Source organism: Sphaerodactylus townsendi, linkage group LG08 (assembly GCF_021028975.2).
Source record: "Sphaerodactylus townsendi isolate TG3544 linkage group LG08, MPM_Stown_v2.3, whole genome shotgun sequence".
Taxonomy (NCBI): Eukaryota; Metazoa; Chordata; class Lepidosauria; order Squamata; family Sphaerodactylidae; genus Sphaerodactylus; species Sphaerodactylus townsendi.
In genome coordinates this window covers 72,973,812-72,994,711 of record NC_059432.1, presented here as the reverse complement: position 1 = coordinate 72,994,711, position 20,900 = coordinate 72,973,812, and the positions used below count along the sequence as shown (strand labels likewise).

Genomic DNA, 20,900 nt, shown 5'->3' with positions numbered 1-20,900 from the left:
TTTAAAACTTGGAAGGTGTCATGCACCTCCCCTTCTCAAATAAATTTGTTCAGATGTGCAATTCCCAATGTTTTAATAGATAATTGATAATCGGTTTAACAATGTGTCAGTGAGGTATAGTGGTTGAACTACTAGGAGAGAGCGGTTCCTTGGGCCAGTCACATACACTCTGCCTAACCTACTGCGCAGGCCTGTTAGGATAAAATTTGAGGAGATAATAAAATGAAAGGGGAGAACAATGTAAGCCACTTTGAGTCCCCATTGGGGTGAAGAAAGGGCCCACTTGAAGAAGGGAGGGAGCTTTTTCTGGTTTCTTCTCCACCCTCTGTATGGCCCAAGCAGAAAAGAAATGTCAAAGTATATGTGTGTTCCTGTTTTTCCCCAAATATATATTTTCCCCTAGATCAGGGGTAGGGAACCTGCGGCTCGAGAGCCGCATGCGGCTCTTCTGCCCTTGCACTGCGGCTCCACGAGCCGAGCCGCTGGCCCCATCCTTGCCCGCCCTGCAGGCAGCAGGGCAGGCGCACCAATTCCCCACGGCCGGCTGGGCCGCGCCGCGGGCTTCCCCTCTCGCCCACCCCATTGGAGCGGGATAGGCGTCTTCCCAGCGGCCGGCGAGGCTGAGCCGCCGGCTTCATCCTTGCCCGCCCTGCAGGCAGCAGGGTGGGTGAACCAATTGCCCACGGCCGAGTGGGCCGTGCCACGGGCTTCCCCTCTCGCTCGCCCTGTTGGAGCGGGGCGGATGCTTTCCTGGCGGCCAACGAGGCAAAGCCGCCGGCTTCATCCTTGCCCACCCTGCAGGCAGCAGGGCGGACGCATCAATGCGCTTCTCAGAATGAGCGGAGTAAAAGGTAAAAAAAACCCAATATATACAGTGTTATCTTTATTTTAAATGTCAAAAATTATTTGCGGCTCCAAGTGTTTTCTTTTCCTGTGGAAAACGGGTCCAAATGGCTCTTTGAGTGTTAAAGGTTCCCTACCCCTGCCCTAGATATTTGCCTTAATAAATACTTTGCTGAAATGTTGGTGCTTACGTTGTTGCAGGATCTGCAAATCCACACCCTCATCAAATAAAGGCAAGGTCTGCTTAAAGCTACTAATGCTGTTAGGAACCCGCCTCCAGCTTTAGATCCCTCCACCTTACACATACACCCAGGTATTATTTATCAAAGCAAGAACAGAGCGGAACTGGTGATGAACAGCGTCAGAGTGGAGCCGGATCTGTTTGCTGCTTAGTAAAGGGAAGGGAAGGCAGATTGGGGGGTGGAGCAGGAGATGAAGAGGATAACAGTGCCTTTAAGCATCCTTCAAATTTCCTTGGGACCTCACAGTGATCAGTGCAATGAAGCTATTGTCTACTAGCCAGTCAACCAAGAGAAGGAAGGTGTGGATTCAGTAATCTCATCACCATCATCAGGTACGTTTCAGTAAGCACTTGTAAACTGTACTGTGTATACATTGGAATGGAACAGTGCAAAGGAATGCGAACAGAGCTATTTGGGCATCATACTATATTATATATTCCTGAACTTCTACTGTCTTTCCCTCACCCCTTTCTGAGTTGCTGTTCCATTGCACATCCATTCTTGTTCTTGTTTGAAGGAGGGAAACTTGCAAGCACTCTTAAGTTCCAATTCTTACGCTTCTACATTTGGCACTATAGAATAGGACTCTTCTGTTGTAAGGTAGGCTGACACATCAGCATCTTGTATTGTGGGCCTCATAATGTGCCACAGGCAGAGAGTAAAGTAGTGAGTTCTAGATGAGTGTTAGTAAATTCCAGAGGGCTTAATATGTTCTCCTTACAGCACCCCACCCCAAATCCTGTAGCACCCTAAGGACTAACAGATTTATTACAGGTGCCACAACTGTTTTTTGTTCCTGCAGTGTTGAAGTTGCCAAATTATCTCTCCCCTATTGAAAAAAACCCTCTAGTGAACTCCAGCACAACCTGTGGAAGATGACATAGAACTAGACATATTAAATGAACAATAATTGGGGGGGGGGGGGGGCAGGACAGGAACCTCTCAAGAACATAAATACAAGAATCAGAATCCGGAACATGTGACCAAAATTAGCCTTTTATAACACTGTAAGTTCACTCAGTGGTCTGGTTGTGAACCGTCAACCCACTTTTATATGTGTATACCATATAGGATTGCCAGATCCTCTGGCCATCTGTGGGAAATGGGGGTGGGGGATAGGGCTACAAGAGCCAAGCAGAGAAACTCCTGGAGATTTGGGGAGGGAACCTGGGAAGGACAGAGGCCTCAGTGGGGCACAATGCCATAGAATTCACCTCCAAAGCATTCATTTCTTCCAGGAGAAATGATCTCTGTAGTCTGGAGGTGAATTGTAATTCCAGGAGATCCTCACGTTCCACCTGGAGGCTGACATCCCTAATACCATGGAGTGGTGGTAGAAACTTTTTGTTTGGTTTGCTTGTTTAAGCAGCTGTTCTCCTAACCAGAGGCATAGCAAGGAGGAAAAGCACCCGGTGCACTGATGCAACCTCCGCCCCCACCCTGGAATGCCACAGGAACGCCCTCACCACACCCCCACAGGGGCGCACACCCGGTGCATCGCGCGCACCCCTGTTCCCTTGGAGTTACGCCTCTGCTCCTAACCTACTTAGTGCTGGGGATTAGATCTTTTCAAAGTCAGAAAGAAATTGAACTCACAACAAAAAAAACCCCAAGATCTTCCTTGCAGTGCTCTGTATTATAGACTCCAGGCCTGCCAAAATTTATGTTTGTTTTACATAGCTCACAATTTTGTCAAAGAATCTAGGGAGCTGTTGCTCAGTAATGTTCTGAGAAGTCTCTTAAGAGATCTCCAACTCACAGATCTTACTTACAGAACTACAATTCCCAGGATTCTCAGGGAAGATAAATTACTTAAAACAGTGAAGTCTGCAGCCTGGATATGCTTCTGTCTCTAGTTGCCTCAATCTATGAAGCCTGAAAGGAAATAAACCCATCTTCACATAGCTCAGGTCAGTTTTGAAGGGGTAAAAGCTAATGTGGGATTCCATAGTCAGGAAACCTGTTTTAGAATATGCATTCCATTTGGGAAAGTCTTCCATATGATATAAATGTTCATTTTCTATTATTTCTCTGCTTTCAGTGTTGTTCAGAATATAACTAACAAGATGAGGACATAAATAATTGCAGGGGAGTTATTTGGAACCCCCCAGCCCTTCCCTGGGTTCTCTTGAGATTACTGCAGATTGGTTTCTCTCTCCTCCTCCCCCATTATAACTGACTACTCAGCTGCTCTCCAAGCCATCTTTCCCTTCTAGATCATACTTAGTGTTGATTAGAATTTTTAAGAGGGTTTTTTTTTCATTAACTTAAAGTGCCATTTTTTATTTTGTATGCCTGAGCAGTTCTCCCAAATAAGTTGAGATCCCCTAATTTGTCTGTGGGAAGCCTGATTTTTCTATCTTTGTTATAGTAACCGGACCTAGTCCGGTATAGGAAGAAACACCAAGGGGTGGACAGTCTGGAAACTCCCCTCCACTGGGGACTTGTGAATAATTACTGAGTGGTGGTGGTGGAATCTACCCTACAATTAAGTGATAATCAATTGTTTGCAGCATTCATATTTGCCCCTTATGCACTTCTTTTTTACAACCTTTATTCTGCCCCCCGCCCCCCCGTTGTTTTAAATGACCTTTGATTCTTTTGTATGAAATACTGCCTATTTTAGCATTTTGAAGCTACATTTTCCCTGAGACTCAAAAATAGCTGGTGGTTCATTTGGGTCCATAACCAGAATTTCCATAGTCAGGGGGGGTTATCACACTGGGGAGCTGGGGGTGGGGGCTGCCTTAAAATTCAATGTGTGGGCCCTGGCAGTGCCACATTGAACAGTACTATTTATACTAGTACTTCCATACAGCTTTAGATATTTTACCACATAGTGTCCTGTGTCTCATCACAAGTTCAACCACATAGTTTTGAAGACATGAACTGCTTAGCAGGCTAAAAAGTAAGATAATTTGTGTTAAATGTAAAATACAGTTGCACTATCAATGCTGGATTATGGCTTCTCATCTCCCACTAATCAAAGTTGCCAACCACCAGGTGGAGGTTGAAGATCTCCTAAAATTACTACTCATCCCCAGAAGGCAGATATCAGTTCCCCCAGAGAAAAAAGGCTGCTTTGAAGGGTGAACTCTATTGCATTATACCCTACCGAAGCTCCTCCCACTACCCTCCCTGGACTCCACCCCCAAATCAACTGGAGTTTCCCTATGTGGAGCTGCTGTGACCCTACAAATTAGTAGGCATGATAGAAGTGCGAGAAGAAACCAAGTAATGTGGCATCTTATTAGTTCTTCAGGGAAAAGCGATTTGCTAGTAATCATAATATGATTCCTCTGTTGATTTAATTAGTATACCTGTATCCTTTTCTCAAGAGATAATGTAGGGCATAAAATTGGGGGGTAGTAGTGTTAGATTCATCACGGTGTTTAAAAAGTTGAAAAATAGAAAGCCAACAATTAATCGTTTTTTTGTGGTAGGGGATTTAAAGTGTTTTTTTGCTGTTTTTTGTGGTAGGGGATTTAAAGTGGCTTATAATAAAAAGTGTCTTTTATAGCAGAATGGCAAGTCAGCAAATAGACAATTGTTTTGTTTCTAATTTCACCCTCCATTAACACAGAAATAGCGAGCCCATAAACCACTAGCTTATTAGCTTGCCCCATCCTTATATTTCAGGTTAAACTAGTCTGTACTGCTGTTTATCATTGTCCAGCCACAACTGTGAAACCAACCAGCAAATTTAGAAGTAGCAGAGTGCTGGAGTACTCTGCGAGTAGCATGATGGTTCTTGTGTTCTTATGCTTTATGGTTTTAGTCTGTTTTAATCTCTGCTATTTCTAATTCAGACTCTGGATCTGAATTTAAAACTAACATGTGTTAAAGAGCTAGGAGCACGAAGCTGTGTATTTTCTTTTCAAAATCCTAGAATAATCCATATGCTTTATGCATGAAGCTGTAGTGTGACAAGATTTTGCCACCATCGTACTCGCAGTAACAACACTGAATTTGCAACGGTGGTCTGCAAATAACTATACAAGCAAACTATAATGGGAAATAATGTACCTTAAATAAGATATTTCTGTTGTCTTGAGGTTCAGAACTAAAATTACTGGGTTGTACAAAAACACATGGAGGGAATCACATTCTTTCCCCCACTTGCAGGATTAGTTGCTGTTGCTAGCCAGGCAGCCTGCCACTCACACTTTACCTGCATCTGCCAGTCTAGGTTACACAACGGCTTATGGTAACAGAAAGTAGGGGGCCAGCAGTGCCTCCATTAGCCTGGTTTACAGGGGCACAACCTGAACTCCCACTCTCCCTCTGACACTACAACAGAGACCTGTGAGATACACGGGGGTAGGGGGGGGTTCTTGGTGGCAGTGGTGCTCCACTAGTTCTCTTGCTTGCTGTAGTGTACCCTCCTTTCTGCTCATCTTTTCTTCCATTGCTTAACAGTTTCTTTACTTTATGCATGAGGACCAATGCAATTCCCCTGAAGGGATTAATTCCCCTCTGTATTAAAAAAAATCTTTCTCCATTTGTGCACATTTGTATACAGAAAAATCTCCTTTCTCTGCCCACAGCACTAGTCTCAGGATTAAAGCGCCATCAGCTGTGATTATGCTGAGAATTAGATATAACAACCAGGAAACCCACAAGGACTTGTGAGGGGCATCTCTCACAATTTCCCTTGCCCCCACTTTCCCTTTCCTGCCAGGGGTGTAGTGGGGGAGGCAAAGGCAGCCCTAACTCCAGGCGCCAGGTGGCTTGGGGAACCCTGGTCCCCACCCTCCCCCCCGCCAAATAAACGCTATCGGGCCTTTAAAATGCACCTAACTTCTGTCCGAATGTGCCAAGGCTAGTAAAAACCTGGGAGGAAGGACAAGGCCAGGAATGGTGCACTCCTTCTCTGGCCCCAGTGATTTGTCAGCCTTGATTTCATTCAGATGGAGGAAAGTTAGCTGCATTTTAAAGGAACGGTTCCTTTCCAATGCAGCTAACTTTTCTCTGTCCCTCCAAGCGACTTCAACATGTTCGAACAGAAGGAAACTTAGCTGCATTTTAAAGGAACACCTTTAAAATGCAGCTAGATTTCCTTCTATCCAAGCATGCCAAGATGAGGCAGCAGGACACTGGGGGCGGTGACAAGGCCAGGAAAGAAGCACCATCCCTGCCCTTGTTCCTGCCCCCAGTGTCTTGCCGCCTCGGCACACTCAGATAGCAGCCAAATTTGGTGCATTAAAGGCACCATAAGGGTTGGGGGAGGGGAAGCTGCCATCTTCAACTATATTATTTATTTACTTCACTTATACCCTTTCTTTCTCCACAATGGGGATGCAAAGCACCGTACATCGTTTTTCTTTTTTCCATTTTCTTTACAACAAATCTGTGAGGTAGGTTAGGCTGAGAGTGTGGGACTGCCCCGAGGTCCCCAGGTGAGCTTCCACAGCAGAGTGGGGATTCAAACCTGGGTCTCCCAAATCTTAATGTGACACTCTACCATTGTACTATACTGACTTTTGTGCAATAGCTGCTACCAGTTAGTAACAGGTAGCTAGGTCTCAGTGAGTCATGGAAGCTGAATGCTAGCAAGTCACTAATTGGTTCTTATCCTAATGAGTCCTCCTGCAAAGGCCAAACTGTCCTGAGAAGGGCCTCTGCCTTTACCCTCTCTTTTACTGACAGAAACCAGGACTTGAATGTTGGCAGTGGTTGCCTAGCAACAGCCACTATGGGAATGTGTTTCTTAAAGCTACAGGCACTGCTTCTTTTATTTGTGGAGGGAGCTAACCAACCAATGTGGGGTATTTTTAGATTTCATCTAATATGATTTTCACTGCAATCTTTGAGCTTTTTTCGGGTTTGTAAAAAGATGTTTCTGGTTTGTTCATAGTTCCAATCTTGGGATTTAAGTATCTACAAGTTGGGCAATGTTCAGAAATAGGTATATTCAGGTGTGCTCATTCATTGTGGATGTCTTTTATAAAAGTTTTATAATCACTAAGGAAAGCTGATGTCTGGAAAGGCCCTTGCTTTGGGTAAACCAGCTCCACTGACTGGCCCCCATTGGTAGGGCATTGGTGGCAGTCATATAGCAAGGGATTGGATGCAGTTGCCTTTTGGGGTCTTTCATATCTGTGACTGCTTGATTTGCACCATTTGTGGGACACATATGTAGCACATATGTTTTTAGACAAAACAAAAGTATATATAAAATGCAGAAGTTTGAATACAATATATAAAACCAACATTCCAGTTTATTCCCAGTCTCTAAAATTAAAATTAAATTAATCAGTAACAAAGCTATAAATAAATATGCCTTGTACACCCAAAAATATGTTCCAAATAAAGCAGATAATAGATTGTATATTCCTCTACTGCAGAACAAAGTATGCCAGACCTTCCTTGTTGTAGAGTGCTCCACCTGGATCCTAGTGCCTATCAAGCCCCGCATCTGTTTGAAAGTAAAAATACATTTTGGCATAAATGCTCTTGTACCATGTTCAATAATGCACAAATAAGAGTTTTGACAAAAGCAGTGCATAAAAGTGAATGATAATTCTCATATTCGTTCAGGACTCTATTCTAATAATGCGGAAGCATTCAAATTTTCTCAACTGCTGGACCTCAACAGAACCAAATTATTATATTTCTGTGGAACAATTTTTTTTAATAGTAAAAGAGGTACCACATGAATTATTGAAAACCATGCTGTAAAGGTAAAAGGCGTGGCTAAGAAAAGCACTGCTAGATAAATTATTAGTAGATTTAGCTAACATGTGAGGCTTCCCCCCTCCCCCCAACTGTTTGCTTAGCTAATTTCTGTTTAGTGAACCAACATCTGAGGCTTTTAGAGGCTAGAGGTGAAGTCCAATATTTTCACAGGCACTTTCTAAAAAGCTATTTGGTTAGAATAGAAAAAAACAGTGCCTATTGAATGATTCTCTACTTCAGAGTTCATAAAACAAGCTGCCAGATTCCATATTGCAGACCTGTTTTTCAGCTGAAGGTACTCATACAGTCAGAAGGGTACTTTTCTGTGGGATCAATTATTATTAGTAGCCTACTTGTCACTTATTTAGTTCATGTAATTAAAATAAACACTGGCTATGTTAGCACTGCCTTGCCCTAACACTCAGGTTTGCACACTTGTATTGGTCTTGGAATTTGCGATTAAAGTATGTTCCTGTTGGGAATTGGGTTCCAGTAAGTGCAGACAAGGGTTAAAGTAATGTGTGAAAAATCCTTCTGTCTGGGCTGTTAACCTACCTTGCTGCATTTGAAATTCAAATTCACATTTAGCTAACAGTTTGCCTAGCAATTACCCTAAAGAAAATTTCAACAAGCTATTTCTGTACTTCTGGTGTGACGGTGACTCTTCTGTCAACAACTACACTGGACCATTTCCTTCTTGTTCACTTACCCAAATCACATTCATGCTGTAGGTGGAGCTTTAAGCAGGTAGGTAGAGTGTATCAGTTTAATTTGAAAGGTTGGTTACGTGTGACTTGGAAAAGCTGTATGCTCCACATATACACACATACTTTGCAGCAGCCAAACAGTGAACACCTACTTGCAGTACACTGTTCACTCTTCCTGGTGGAATTTACAGAAACATTTGCTGCTGCTTTAAGCGGCATGACTGGTTCGATAGGGAGAAAATTTCCAGCAGTAATCCTATTTGAGTAGGACCAAAACACATGCCATTCCATGCCCACTGAACTGGAGATAGTAGTTTCCTTGCTGCACACAAGTTTGGATCTCTGCTGAAAGCTCAATCGCTGATTTGTAATTCTTCCTAGGAAGCAAAGAAGAGTTCTACTTGTCAATGGTATGAAGAATAAAGATGCAACGGAGAAAGATCAAGGAAGGTGGCAACTTGATCCCTGATGAGCAAAATGCAAATGAGAACAATTATGGGAGCCTAAGCACAATAAACTCTATTGAGATCTCCCAGGTAAGCAAATAGTTGCTCTTATGAACAGTTTTTTTTTTCTCCCTGATATAGGACTAGGTCCCAGTGACACATCCTGCTTATTAGCATTCCTGGCAAGGAAGTGATCTTAACACTGTAGGTTAGTGCGGGGGAGGGGTTTCCTATGGTTATTACTGCCAAGGAAAGGATTATCTAGAACTTAATTGCCCCAGAAAATGGATTTCGCCTATTTCAGAAGTGGATGAAGAGTTTCATTTGCCAATCCAATCCGCTGAATCACTCTTAAAAATTACCAGGAAACCAGAAATATACTTTTGTTATCAGCTGACAGCCCATGTCTTCTAAAGTTTGGTTTTAAATGGACTTTGAGAAATAAAGACCCCCTTCTCCGTAAGCATGCTGTACAGAGTCTGATTAAGAAACATTTTGCCCTGCCAGCCTTGAGTCTGTGGTGCCATGCTCAATTGCAGGCTTCTTTCAGCTTCTTAAATTGAGCAGAATGTAAAGGAGTAGTATGTCTGTGGGTCTTCCTGTTTTGCTTGTGTCCCTGTGGTTATCATCATTTTGGTAAACATTATATACTTGATGCAATTGTGGGATGTGTTGGAAAATTAGAAATCAGCTGGTTTCTTATGTCTAATAATAGTCAGAGAAGCTTGCGTTTATTTGTTCTGCAATAAGGCTGGGCTGCAGTTGTTAGTAGTTTCTCCCTTAGTTCGCTATGCAGCTGGCATTCTAGTAGAATATGAGTCAGCGAATCTGGAGTTCCACTTCCACAGATTCAGAGTCTTTCTGACTGTGGGATTCATTGATATCTGCCATATAGCTTGCATGAAAACTCTTTGATGTCTAGGATCGTCCAGAGTAGACAAATAGTTTGATCAAGTGTTAAGTTTTGATGTTATTCCAAAGTATTGAGGGGAATAGATTTTTGGGTCTAAGGGAAATTTCATGGTTGTACAGTCTTCATTTGATTATTCTCAGAATGGAATATTCATCAAGATGGAATGGAGACTCAAGGTCAATTCCTATGTAGGCAATCCTCTGGCGGACCTTTATGGACCATTTGGACCGATAGGAATCCTCTAGCAGATAGGATATTAGCTTGAAGTTGATGTTTTGAAATGTATCCTTAGCCAATATTAAATGGCTGTAATCCAGGCTCTAGTTTCCAGTAACATTTGATTGGTTTCTGAGGAGGTAGTAAGGTAAGTGACACAATTCGGTAAATGTACTAATTGAAACCAAGAAAGAATTTGCTCTGCTTCTGTGGAGTATGCATGTATCCAAAAGGGTACTGCATAAAGGAATTGGGATACTACTTTTGAGTTGAAGATTCGGAGTGCAGTAGAAATTAACTGATTCATTTGATAAAAATAAAATTGTGTAATGGCCAATGTTTAGCATTTTCCCAGATTTATTGCTCAGTTATGTTAGGCCCAGTTCAGGTTGAAATAAAAGTTCAGACCCAAGTATTTAAAGTACTTTACTTATTCTGTTATTGTGTTGCCAACTTTCCAGGTGTATTGATGCCACCTTTTTGCAAAGACAACCATTTTTGATTTTTCAAAATGTGATTTTTCAAAATTGATACTACACTTGATTTTAGCCATAAGGCCAAGAAGCGATTGATTTTTCAAAATTGATGACAAGGTTGTTTTGTTGGAAATAACTGATAAAGGCTTGTAGGCATCATTTTAGGCCAGTCGATGTCCAGGCTAAAATTGCGGTATCATCAGCATGCATGAATAGAGGTATCCAGTTTAGCTAGGTAGCCATTTATATCTTCAAGATCAGGAGCAAGATCGTGGATATGCAAGTTAAATAGGTAGGGGATGAGGACACAGCCTTGCATCATGCCTTTTTTGACTGGAATCTTTGTTGTTAGGTCACTGTTGATGTTATATTTAGTTTGACAAGCTGTATTAGAGCATAGTCTTCGGATTAACATAAGAAGATGGGGATCTATTCCAAGTTTATTAAGTTTATTCCATAAAGGTTCTTTCAGAATAGTATCAAATGCCCCTTTAAGGTCAAGGAATGCCACATACAGGTTTTTTTTTCTTTTAGTTCTTGTATATTTTTCTGCCAGTGATGTTAGTAATGAGCAGTGATCTACGGTTGTTTTCCCTAGTTAAAATCCGATTTGCTCAGCACACAAAATGTAATTTGATGTTACCCATGTGTTCAGTCTTTTTCTCTAGATGTTTACCATACAATTTTCCAATAATGGACAAAAGGCTCATTGGTTGAAAAATTTCGGAGACATTTGTGACGCCTTTTTTTATAGATAGTTACAATTATTGAGTTGAGTCCGGAAAAATGGCATAATGATCTAACATCGTAAACAGATTGGCTAAGGGTTGGGTCCTCTGGTCCGCAAGTTTTTTTTTTTTTTTTTTAAAGATCACTTGGGATGCCATCTGGGCCTTGTGTTTTGTGGTATTTCAATGATATTATTAATGCTATGATTTCTCCACTATCGACCAGGGCCAGGGTGGCATGTCGGATGATATTGTTTATTGAAATCAAATTGACATACTTTTAACATTTTACTTTCAGCTGAATACCGAAAAATCATCAGGCCGTTCTGTACACAGCACTCCAAACTTCTTCAGTGATGGGAACACCAGGATAGGTAAGGGGCCCTTCAGCATTACAAGCACAAGCTGGGTAATGATTTCTGATATTAGCAGTTTAAAAGAACATCAATTTAAGAGCTAGGATATTTGTTGTCTTCCCATTTCTGCTATTGCTTTTCATCATCTCTATCACTTAGAATCTCTGCTAACTATGGAGTCTTCCACTGGTACAAAATGCTGTTTGTTGGCAGAGCAAAGCTCCACACCCTTGTAGAATGCTCCACTTCTATGTGTGTTCAGCTATTTTAACAGCACTTTAGAAACAAACAGTGCTAGTATGCAGAGGCGCAGAGTCTGGAAACTGACCTGCAGATAAATTTCTGTTCCTGATTGTCAAAGGATGCTTATTAAGTGTTTGAGGCCACATTTGATGTTACCAGAGAAATGCAGGTTTCCCAGCATCATATTTTCCCCTACCCTGCTGCGGGGATTGAGAAGAGTGTATTTGTAGAGGACAGCAGGCAGGAGCATGCCCTCAATTATTCCCTACCTAATGATTCTTTCATGCAAATAGCACCTGTGCAAGTTGTTTTCAAAGATTCCTCCCCAACAGGGCTTCGGTCCAGAAGTGAAGTTGTCTTTGGTAGCAGTGGGTGCATGAGGACATGTGCAGGTGAATTAATGCAGTGGTGGGATTCAGCAGGTTCGCACCACTTCGGCAGAACCGGTTGTTAAAATGGTGCTTATAAACAAACAGTTGTTAAATTATTTAAATCCCACCACCAGAACTGGTTGTTAAATTATTTGAATCCCACCGCTGAATGAATGGATGTGGGAGTAGCAAGTTAAGCACCCTTCCACCCACAAATCCTGCTGTGCTCATCAGCCAGCGAGCCACCCCTTCCCAAAATTGAGGCCATGCATCGATTTTGGCCCTAAGACTTCAATAGAACCTGTCAATGCATTTCAAGAGGTTTTCCAAGAATCAGGAATATAATCTTTCTCTGTGTTGATTTTTATAAGAAAAATGAGTTCTAGAATAATGAAGCACAAAATTGTGTGGCTGGATCTCCTGCTCTCTGAATTCTGAGGAGCAGGGGGAGGGGAGCAATTGGATCAGAAAGGCGCATCATGTTACAGGTTCACTGGCCCTAGCTCTCAGCCTTCTTGATTTTGAGTTGTAATGCATCTTTGGGAGCTGAAACTAGTGAATCCAGTTTCCTTCTTTACCTTGCCTCTGTGTAAAGAATATGTTTTGCGGAACATTTTATGTGCTTCAGGTAGACAGCAGCACCAACAAGGTAATAGTCCTTGCTGCTTCTCCTGTATCATCTCTTCAGCTTGGGGTTTCTGTTCTCCATCCCACAGTGTTCCTGTACTTACTGTCTAGGTTTTCTTGGTGAATGATCACCTTCTCTTGCTGATGTCAACAGCTATTACTTAATGATTTGTTTTCTATGGCCGATCACTCACAGCAAGGTTCCCACCACTTCAAAGAGAATTGGTCGGGGATTCTTTGTTTCAGAGCCTGTTCAGCATTATTACCCTGTTTGCAGAGGGGTAGGTATTACCCATCAGCTGGCTGTTTGCTTGCGTCCAGGGGGGTGATGTTTCATGGGTTCTCTATTGCACATGTGTGCTCTAACTTTTAATATACTCTTTAATTTTTAACTTTAATCCTATCATCAGTTGGTCAACATCAATAGATTGATATATGTCTGTGGTGGCGAACCTTTTGCACTCCAGATGTTATGGACTACAATTCCCATCAGCCCCTGCCAGCATGGGAATTGTAGTCCATAACATCTGGAGTGCCAAAGGTTCGCTACCACTGATATATGTCAATCTATTGATAGATCGACATAAAAAGGCAAACTATTAAAGAAAAGTCTTGAATACGACATCTGTATACTTTGCCCAAACACTGATTCTCTTTTATGGCAGAAAGTGTGGGAAAGAGTAATGGTGGTATGCAGACTGCCAAACTGCAAACGGACAACATTGAACTGCCGTTTGCTAAGCTCCTCAGGTTTATGATCGTCGGTCTCCTGATGTGCTATAAACCCATGCATCAAGACTGATGGGCTTTTCCCAGTGTGGTCTGGAATCACTGATGGCTTGTGTATAAAACTACGAGGCTGGAGACGTCCCAGTTTGTTGATCAAATGCAGGGGCAAATCAGGTGTTTGGACTGATTGACTAGTCTTATTATTTTTACATTTTTTATTATTAATATTGATTTATCAATTTATCGATATAATTATTTATTTATTTTAAATCTAAAGATCTAGATATACAGGAGTAGGGAGGCCCTGGGCAATAGAAATGATATGGCAGGACAAGAAGCGGGAAGTAGTCAGCAACAGAGAAAAGGGCAAGGGGGAAGGGTGCAAAGCAGTGTAAGGAAGTTGAGGGGGGGAGTTTAGGCGGACTGGCTGCAGGCAGAGGTCAGGGGCAAAGCTGTGTCCATTGGCAAATCTATCCCAGTCTGGCAGCGAAGCAGAATTAAAATCAGGCTATACGTGGATTTGCTTGCCATGGAGAGAATGGAAAGTGAAAGCAGGGCTAGAGGAAATACATCCATACAAGAAATCTTGCTGTGGTGGACATTCTTCACCATGCAGCAAATACCTTGTGTGTAATTGGCCTGTCTTTTTTATCTTAGACTTTGTCCTTGCTTGGGAAACAGATCATCAAGATTTGGAGGAGCAAACTGGAGAGCATGAGAAGCAGACCCAGAAGCATGGAAAAACAGTTGACATGCACAGAGTATGGCGGCAAAGTTTTCTGAACAAACTCCAGAAGGCAGGGTTGCGAATGGAAACGGTAATCAGTCTCTTCTTCTGCTGTCTTCTGTTACTTGTGCTTTTTATTGGTCTTATTGATGTCACCATTTTTTGTGGGGAGAGGGGGATTTGAGTGCCATCTTTATGAAGTCACAATGTACATGCTTTCCTCTTTCTTGAACCCTGAAAAAGTCTTCCACTTTCAAAATGTGGACATTTTTGGTGACTTACAAAGTTGACTATGAAGGCAGAGCATTGAGTGGATCTTCCTGTCATAACTGTGGTGATATGAGTGTGGTGGTGAGCATCAGGGGCGTAAGGGGGGAAATGGCACCTAGGGCAAAATGGAGCCTGGCCCTGCCCCTTCCCCCCTACGGCACTCCACCCACTTACCTTAGTTCAGCCGGCTGCAAAAGCAGCCTGCTCTGGGCTGCAGGGCCTGGCTGGTGGGGTGGAGCGGGGCGAGGATGAAAGAGGGAGTGGTGTGGGGTTGATTTCCACCCCCCACATGATCCCAATGGTCTGGGGCGTAGCGCTCCCCCCGCTCCATTGTAGCTAGGCAACTGGTGAGTATGTGAAATATATACAAGAGTGAATCTACTGCCTGCCAAACTTCCCCTTCAAATGCTGTCCAGGACAAGAAAGTAGATATAGCAGAGAAAAGAGTGAACTTTATTAGTAAGATTAATTAATATTGAATTTGACAGTTGTAATTAGAAAAATAAATTTTAAATTTGTGTTTATATTTGGTGCAGATGAAATTGGGAGGCTTCCTTCTCCCATTGAAATGTGACTTTTATGTACTTTTTGTCTACATTTTTGTTTGTCTGGTTTCTTGTTTGTTTGATTTTTCTTTTTTCTGTATATCTTCAAAGTTTTAATTTTAAAATCCTTTTTAAAAAGGGGTATCGACAGCACATGATGACTTCACTTTTGTGGTGCATTGCTGGCAGCCATGCATCTCCCTGAAAATGCATATTTTGGGGGCTGAATGCACCTTTATGGGATTAAACCTAGGATGATAATGTGGAATGGAGAGAGGAAGTGCCAATAATATATTGCTCTGTTTTAGGTGTCAGGCAAAACACTTCTGTTCATCCAAGTTCTTATTAACTTGTCTTTAACATGACCTTATTGTATTTTAGTCTGAAAGCTGTCATTTTGAGCTGAACGGTGGTCTGTGTTATGTTCTATGGTTTTTATTCTAAGGCTGAATTTTTATGCTGGATTTTAATTAATAAATTTTATTGTTTAATTCGTTATTGTGTTATATTTTGTAAGCTGCCACAGGCAGATTCTCTGGAAAGGCAGCATAATTTTTTTCTAAGTAGATAAATAGTTTCAGCCCAGTATACTTACTTGTCCCAATTAAGGGACAAGCAATGACATGATTCTGTAGAGAAGCTGTCATTGGCCCAATGTGACCATGACAAGATATCTGTTCTCAGCCACACAAGATTACTGAGCGCCTTGGAAAAAGCATTCTCACCGAGATATCGCTAAGTTTTTACAAAGAGATGCGCAACGAAGGAATTTCATTTCAGTTTATGCTTTCCTCCTTCTTTTCCAGCATGTAGCCCAGAATCCGAAAAAGCTGGTATACTTTGTACTGCTGAATGCCCCTTGGAGTGTGCTTTGTTATTATGCTGAGGATCTCCGACTGAGGGTTCCCCTGCAGGTGAGGTGTTGCTGTCCCAATGCCATTGGGACAAACTTTGCTTTCTGTTTTGGTTACCCTTGGTATTGTAGTATATACAAACTGAGGATGACATGGCAAAATTGATGCTGGGCAGTTTCACTTCAAAGTGCAGGAGGTAGTGGTTGCATGTTTAGATACTGTGGTATAAATATCACTATGCAGTAAAAGCTAGCACATCTGAGAGTAGACTAGACAGGAATCCTTTTCCATAATATCTAGCTTTCCATATTCTGCCAGTTCTTTACTTGGGGAAGAGCTGCAGTTCCTTCACTTTTGCTCTCCAGTAGCACATTCCAGAGTTTAACTACCTCATTTGCCATTTGTAAAACTGAAACCTTGGACTGTGCTTCATCAGGTGATTGGGAAAGAGTAGGAAAAATAGGGCTACATGAAACAGAGACAGCTGTGAATCACCCATGGGCTGCGGTTGCCGCTCAGGGTGGGTAGGTGGAGCTGAGACGGCTGTTGCTGCCCAAGTAGTGGGAGGGCTGACGAGCCTTTAAAGGAACAAGCCCTCCTTTGTGCCGGCCACGTGCTTCGGCCTGCCAAGGAGTTGCCTGCCCACCTCTACCTATCCTTGTGTGGTTTGTTAATGCATGTTCTTTGTCATAGCCATCGGTGGTGGTTGGCGCATGGGTATTGATTTGGAAGGGTCAGGGGAAGGGACCTAGGGAGCTATCTCTTCCCCACCCCTTTCGAGTGGCCAACGGCGGCAAGAGGCAACCACCTTGCTGAACAGGGCAAGGGGGAACACCTCTTGCCAGGAGCATCCACCTGGCAGAGCCCCTCAGCAGAACGAAGCTCCAGTACGAGGCATCCACCCACGGGAGCTTCGCCATGATGCAGACACGATCAGATCAAGACCCATGCTAGGCCTCACACTTCCATTTTTTGTTAAATAAAATGGCTATAGCCAATTGATTTATCCCAGCAGAAGTGTTGTGTGGTTATTGGGAGAGGATCCACCCAGGAAGTTCCCACCCTCAGCCGGCAACATGTCAGCAAATCAAAAGAAGGAAAAGATACCAGGTGGCTGGTGAAAGCTCTGTTGTTATTGACAGCCTCTACACATTTTGTTTTGCTGGACCAGAAAACTACACTCTGGCCCAGATCAGTTAAAATGATTACAGCCATTCTTATAATAAGCTCTCTCTAGCCAGTAGCTACAAAAGGAAGAAAAAAGTATCTACATGGAACTACATCAAGCTGTGCTCACATTATTATTGACCCTTTGTGTGACTATTTTTCCTGACGAGGTAATATATTTAACACAAAACTGTGCTTTCAGTTGAACTCCTTTTTACTCGACTTTTCAGATAGGAAAAATTAAGGAATCCGATCTTAGGTAGCATCAGCTTGTGGTTTTAAGCATTGGGTATTTTTGCAATTTTGCTTGTAGAAAACTAAGGTATTTATAACTTTTATATTCCATAAATATTGCAGTTTTATATGCTAAGTAAGTTATAAATGATGCATTTTCTGTTGTTTGCTTTAATTGGTTAATGTTTGATAGAACAGCAAGTACTGCGTGCATTTTAATTTTTTTCCAAAATTTCTTTTTTCCCATGACTTCAAAATTTCCAGTAATTTTGCCTCTCTAACAAAGATACATTAATTATATACAAGGAGTTGATGCAAGTGGTAAGAAATAGGTGCTGCTATACAATAAATATTGTTGATGTCTAGTGAGGTACATGAGAAATTGTCTTTTTTTATATGCAGGTATGCTGTTCTTCTGAGTTTCATCTGCATACACTTTTTGATCTTTTACAGGTCCCTAACCTAGTTATAATCTACTTGGTTCCATGTGTTTGTGTTAGCTTCAGAGTTTGTCTCAGAGATGGACAGACTGCTGCCAGTGTGCCCTTTCCCATCTAGGAAGATTCTCCTGTACTTTTTTCCCCCAGGCTGTACCTAATCAAACAGTACTTAACTGGTCTCACAGACTTCTGATAAAACTGGGCATCCCTAATATTCTCTATGAGGAGGTTCCTGACCTGCCCTTGGATTACTACACCTGCCATTTTAAGGCAAACAAATTACCATGGTAAGGTTTCAAAAAATTTTGTTCATAAAAGCACATTTTCCTCAAGATTTTGATACTTTAAGGTGTGTAGTACCCAGACTATTTTACTTCTGACACCATCTGCTGCTAATATTGTGCTTCATAACCAAGAACTACTGCAATAATATTAAAGCAACAACTTTCAATTGATAAAGTCAATTAGACCAAGGTTTAACTGTTGCACCAACAGCTATCACTCACTACATTTTTCTTGATGCTGCACTAGAATCATATGGAAGATTGGTTCATGGCCTCCAGTCTGAACCACAAATGTACTTAAGTATAATGTAATAAAAAGCCCATAACCTTTTAATAAAGGCTGGATTTCACTGAGGGGATCCTGTAATATTTCTTTCTGCCTTTAAGGCTGGCTGTAGGGTCTGCCTAATATTCAGTGTAGGTAGATAGACAGGAATAGCTGGTGCCCTGGAAAAACTCTCGGTTTCAAGTCTAGTATATCCTCAGTCAAGTTTTTTTGCCCCCTGCAGGTTTCTTGGGAGTCATCACCATGGAACCTTCTTCAGCAGCACACAACGGCACAGAATAGTAAGTTCCAAGCCAAAGATGGAAGCAGTGCCGGGGAACTCTGCCCGGAAAGTAGTATGAGGTGGGAGTCTAAGGTCATGGCCTACTTGGTTTGGCAGCAAACTTAGCTGTCCTGTTGGCACTGAAAAAGCAAGGAGGAACATAGCAATTAGATCCTTGTAAAAAAGGGATTAACTTTAATAGTGTCCTTCATCCTGACTCTTATCCTATCTCTCCTGTATAATTTTTATTAGGGATTGTCATTGTTTTTCACAGACTAGTTGTGCACTAGTCAACATAATTTTGCAAACTCTTGAGACTACCGGTATATTTCCTTAGCTCTGAAGGTTCCCTTTCTTTCCCTGTAAAGAGCTACATAGATGTCTACTTGTAAATTTGGTATTATTTTAAAGAAGAATCTAATTTTGTTTTCCATCTTTAAAAAAACAGATTGCTGATCATTGTAGCATACATGTATCAGCAGTATACTATAGCAGATTTCCCTTTATGTTCATACTTGGAGTAATGCCGGGAAGGTGGGGGTTGATCACTCTAGAAACGAAATCACAATCTGGTTTGTCCTTTCTGTGTTTTCTATTAGCTGTATGAGATTCTGGCCACCACAACATATGGCAATCCAAAGGAAGGTCATGTTGGTGTGGAAAGACTGCTGAATGAAGAAGTATTCACAGCTGCGTTCCCACTGCATGATGTAAGCTAGCAAGCAGATTCTTCCTAATCTACTTTTACACACATGGTCCATTCTGCACAGCACAAATAAGGCATCCTGAGGACGCAAAAAAGGCATCGAGGAGGAGCTCTGCACAGCTTCTTCACCCCAAGACGTCCTCAGAATGCCTTATTTCTGCTCAAGCTTTCCTATTTTGAGGATACTTTAAAGTGCATCTTTTTTCCCTAAGCCGCCTGCAAGACATCCCCTGTCTGACTGTGCGGAATGCAGAGCTCAGAAGGCGTCTTATTTTTCCTGTCCTATCGTTAACCTCTTTGGTCAGTTTTACCCTCCACTTGTACCTGATATTTTGTGTGCTTCTGAAGGGATGTTATGAACGATCGACTATAAAATACTGTACAAAAGGATATATTAAAAAAAGAATTCTGATACTTTAAGATGAAATGCAACATTAAAAGTTACAGTTGATGTAAGTAATATTTCACATCCTCCCCAAAGGGTCCTTTCAAAATGCCATCAGAAAAGCTACCCCCTAATGAAATGAATCAGAGACAGATTCTTTTCCATTATTGGGCTCAGTGGAGAAAGTGGAAGAAATACCAGCCTCTGGATCACATTCGCAGGTACTTTGGGGAGAAGATTGCACTCTACTTTGCCTGGCTTGGTGAGTACAAGGCCCCCTGCATCCCCCTGCATCTTGCTTTAATGCTGGGTTACACTCTGTACAGAGACGTGGGGGGCAGGGGATGCTGCTCAGGGCAAAACCTGCCGAGGTCCAGCCCCCGTGCCCCACTTACGTTGCTGGGCCACCGCCAGCCACCACCCCACCCAGCCAGGCTGCTCCTTCTGCCAGTGGAGCCTCTGCCGGCCAAAGGAGCAGCCTGACAGGGTGGGGCCAGACTGCTCCTTCGGTTGGCAGAGGCTCCATAGCCTGAAGGAGCAGCAGGGTGGGGCCAAGGGGAGGGCTGTGGGGCCAATTCTCCACCCCCACCTCACATGACCAGCTGGTGTGACCCCAAATGTTAAACAAGTGAGGGACCCCCAAGGACTTGCAGGGGGCATTTCATTGTCCCCTCCCCCACTATTTCCTCTTTACCTTCTCAGAAAGCCCCCATAGCTTTTAACATTTTCCCGCTTCCTTTTTTCCTTTCCATTTTATTGCCCTCCTGTCTTTACTTTATTGTGATTTTTGAACCTGCATCTCCTAGATCCTAGAATGAAATACCACTACACTGGTTTTCATGGGCTAGCTGCTGTTAAACAGTAGGAGGTATTGGAGCCTGGGTGACTCATATCAGTTGCCTGGTGGCTTCTGTCAGGCTTAGCCCCAGTAAGTCCTACCTCAAAGATCAAATCAATCTGGAAAGTGCCCCTTCCAGTCCTCTGCCTTTTCCTGACACAAACCAAGGCTAGAATACTGTTATGATTGTTTAGCAACAGCCACTGATGGCATCTGTTTCATAAAGTTTCATAAAGCCAGTGTGGTGTAGTGGTTAAGAGCAGGTGCACTCTAATCTGGAGAATCAGATTTGACCCCCTGCTCTGCCACTTGAGCTGTGGAGGTTTA

The 20,900-nt window shown here is 42.5% G+C and overlaps 1 protein-coding gene across 1 annotated transcript in view; it reads left to right on the top strand.

Annotated features, from left to right (window-relative positions):
- Window positions 1-1,221: 1,221 nt before the first annotated feature.
- Window positions 1,222-20,900, top strand: part of ANO7 (anoctamin 7) — a 46,184-nt gene continuing 26,505 nt past the window's right edge. Inside the window, exons 1-9 of the mRNA XM_048505873.1 lie at window positions 1,222-1,417; window positions 8,852-9,006; window positions 11,548-11,623; window positions 14,233-14,393; window positions 15,924-16,031; window positions 17,960-18,099; window positions 18,606-18,663; window positions 19,244-19,354; window positions 19,832-19,997. Of these exons, the coding sequence (XP_048361830.1) occupies window positions 8,896-9,006; window positions 11,548-11,623; window positions 14,233-14,393; window positions 15,924-16,031; window positions 17,960-18,099; window positions 18,606-18,663; window positions 19,244-19,354; window positions 19,832-19,997 (931 nt within the window). The 5' untranslated portion in view covers window positions 1,222-1,417; window positions 8,852-8,895. The remainder of the gene's footprint in view (window positions 1,418-8,851; window positions 9,007-11,547; window positions 11,624-14,232; window positions 14,394-15,923; window positions 16,032-17,959; window positions 18,100-18,605; window positions 18,664-19,243; window positions 19,355-19,831; window positions 19,998-20,900) is intronic.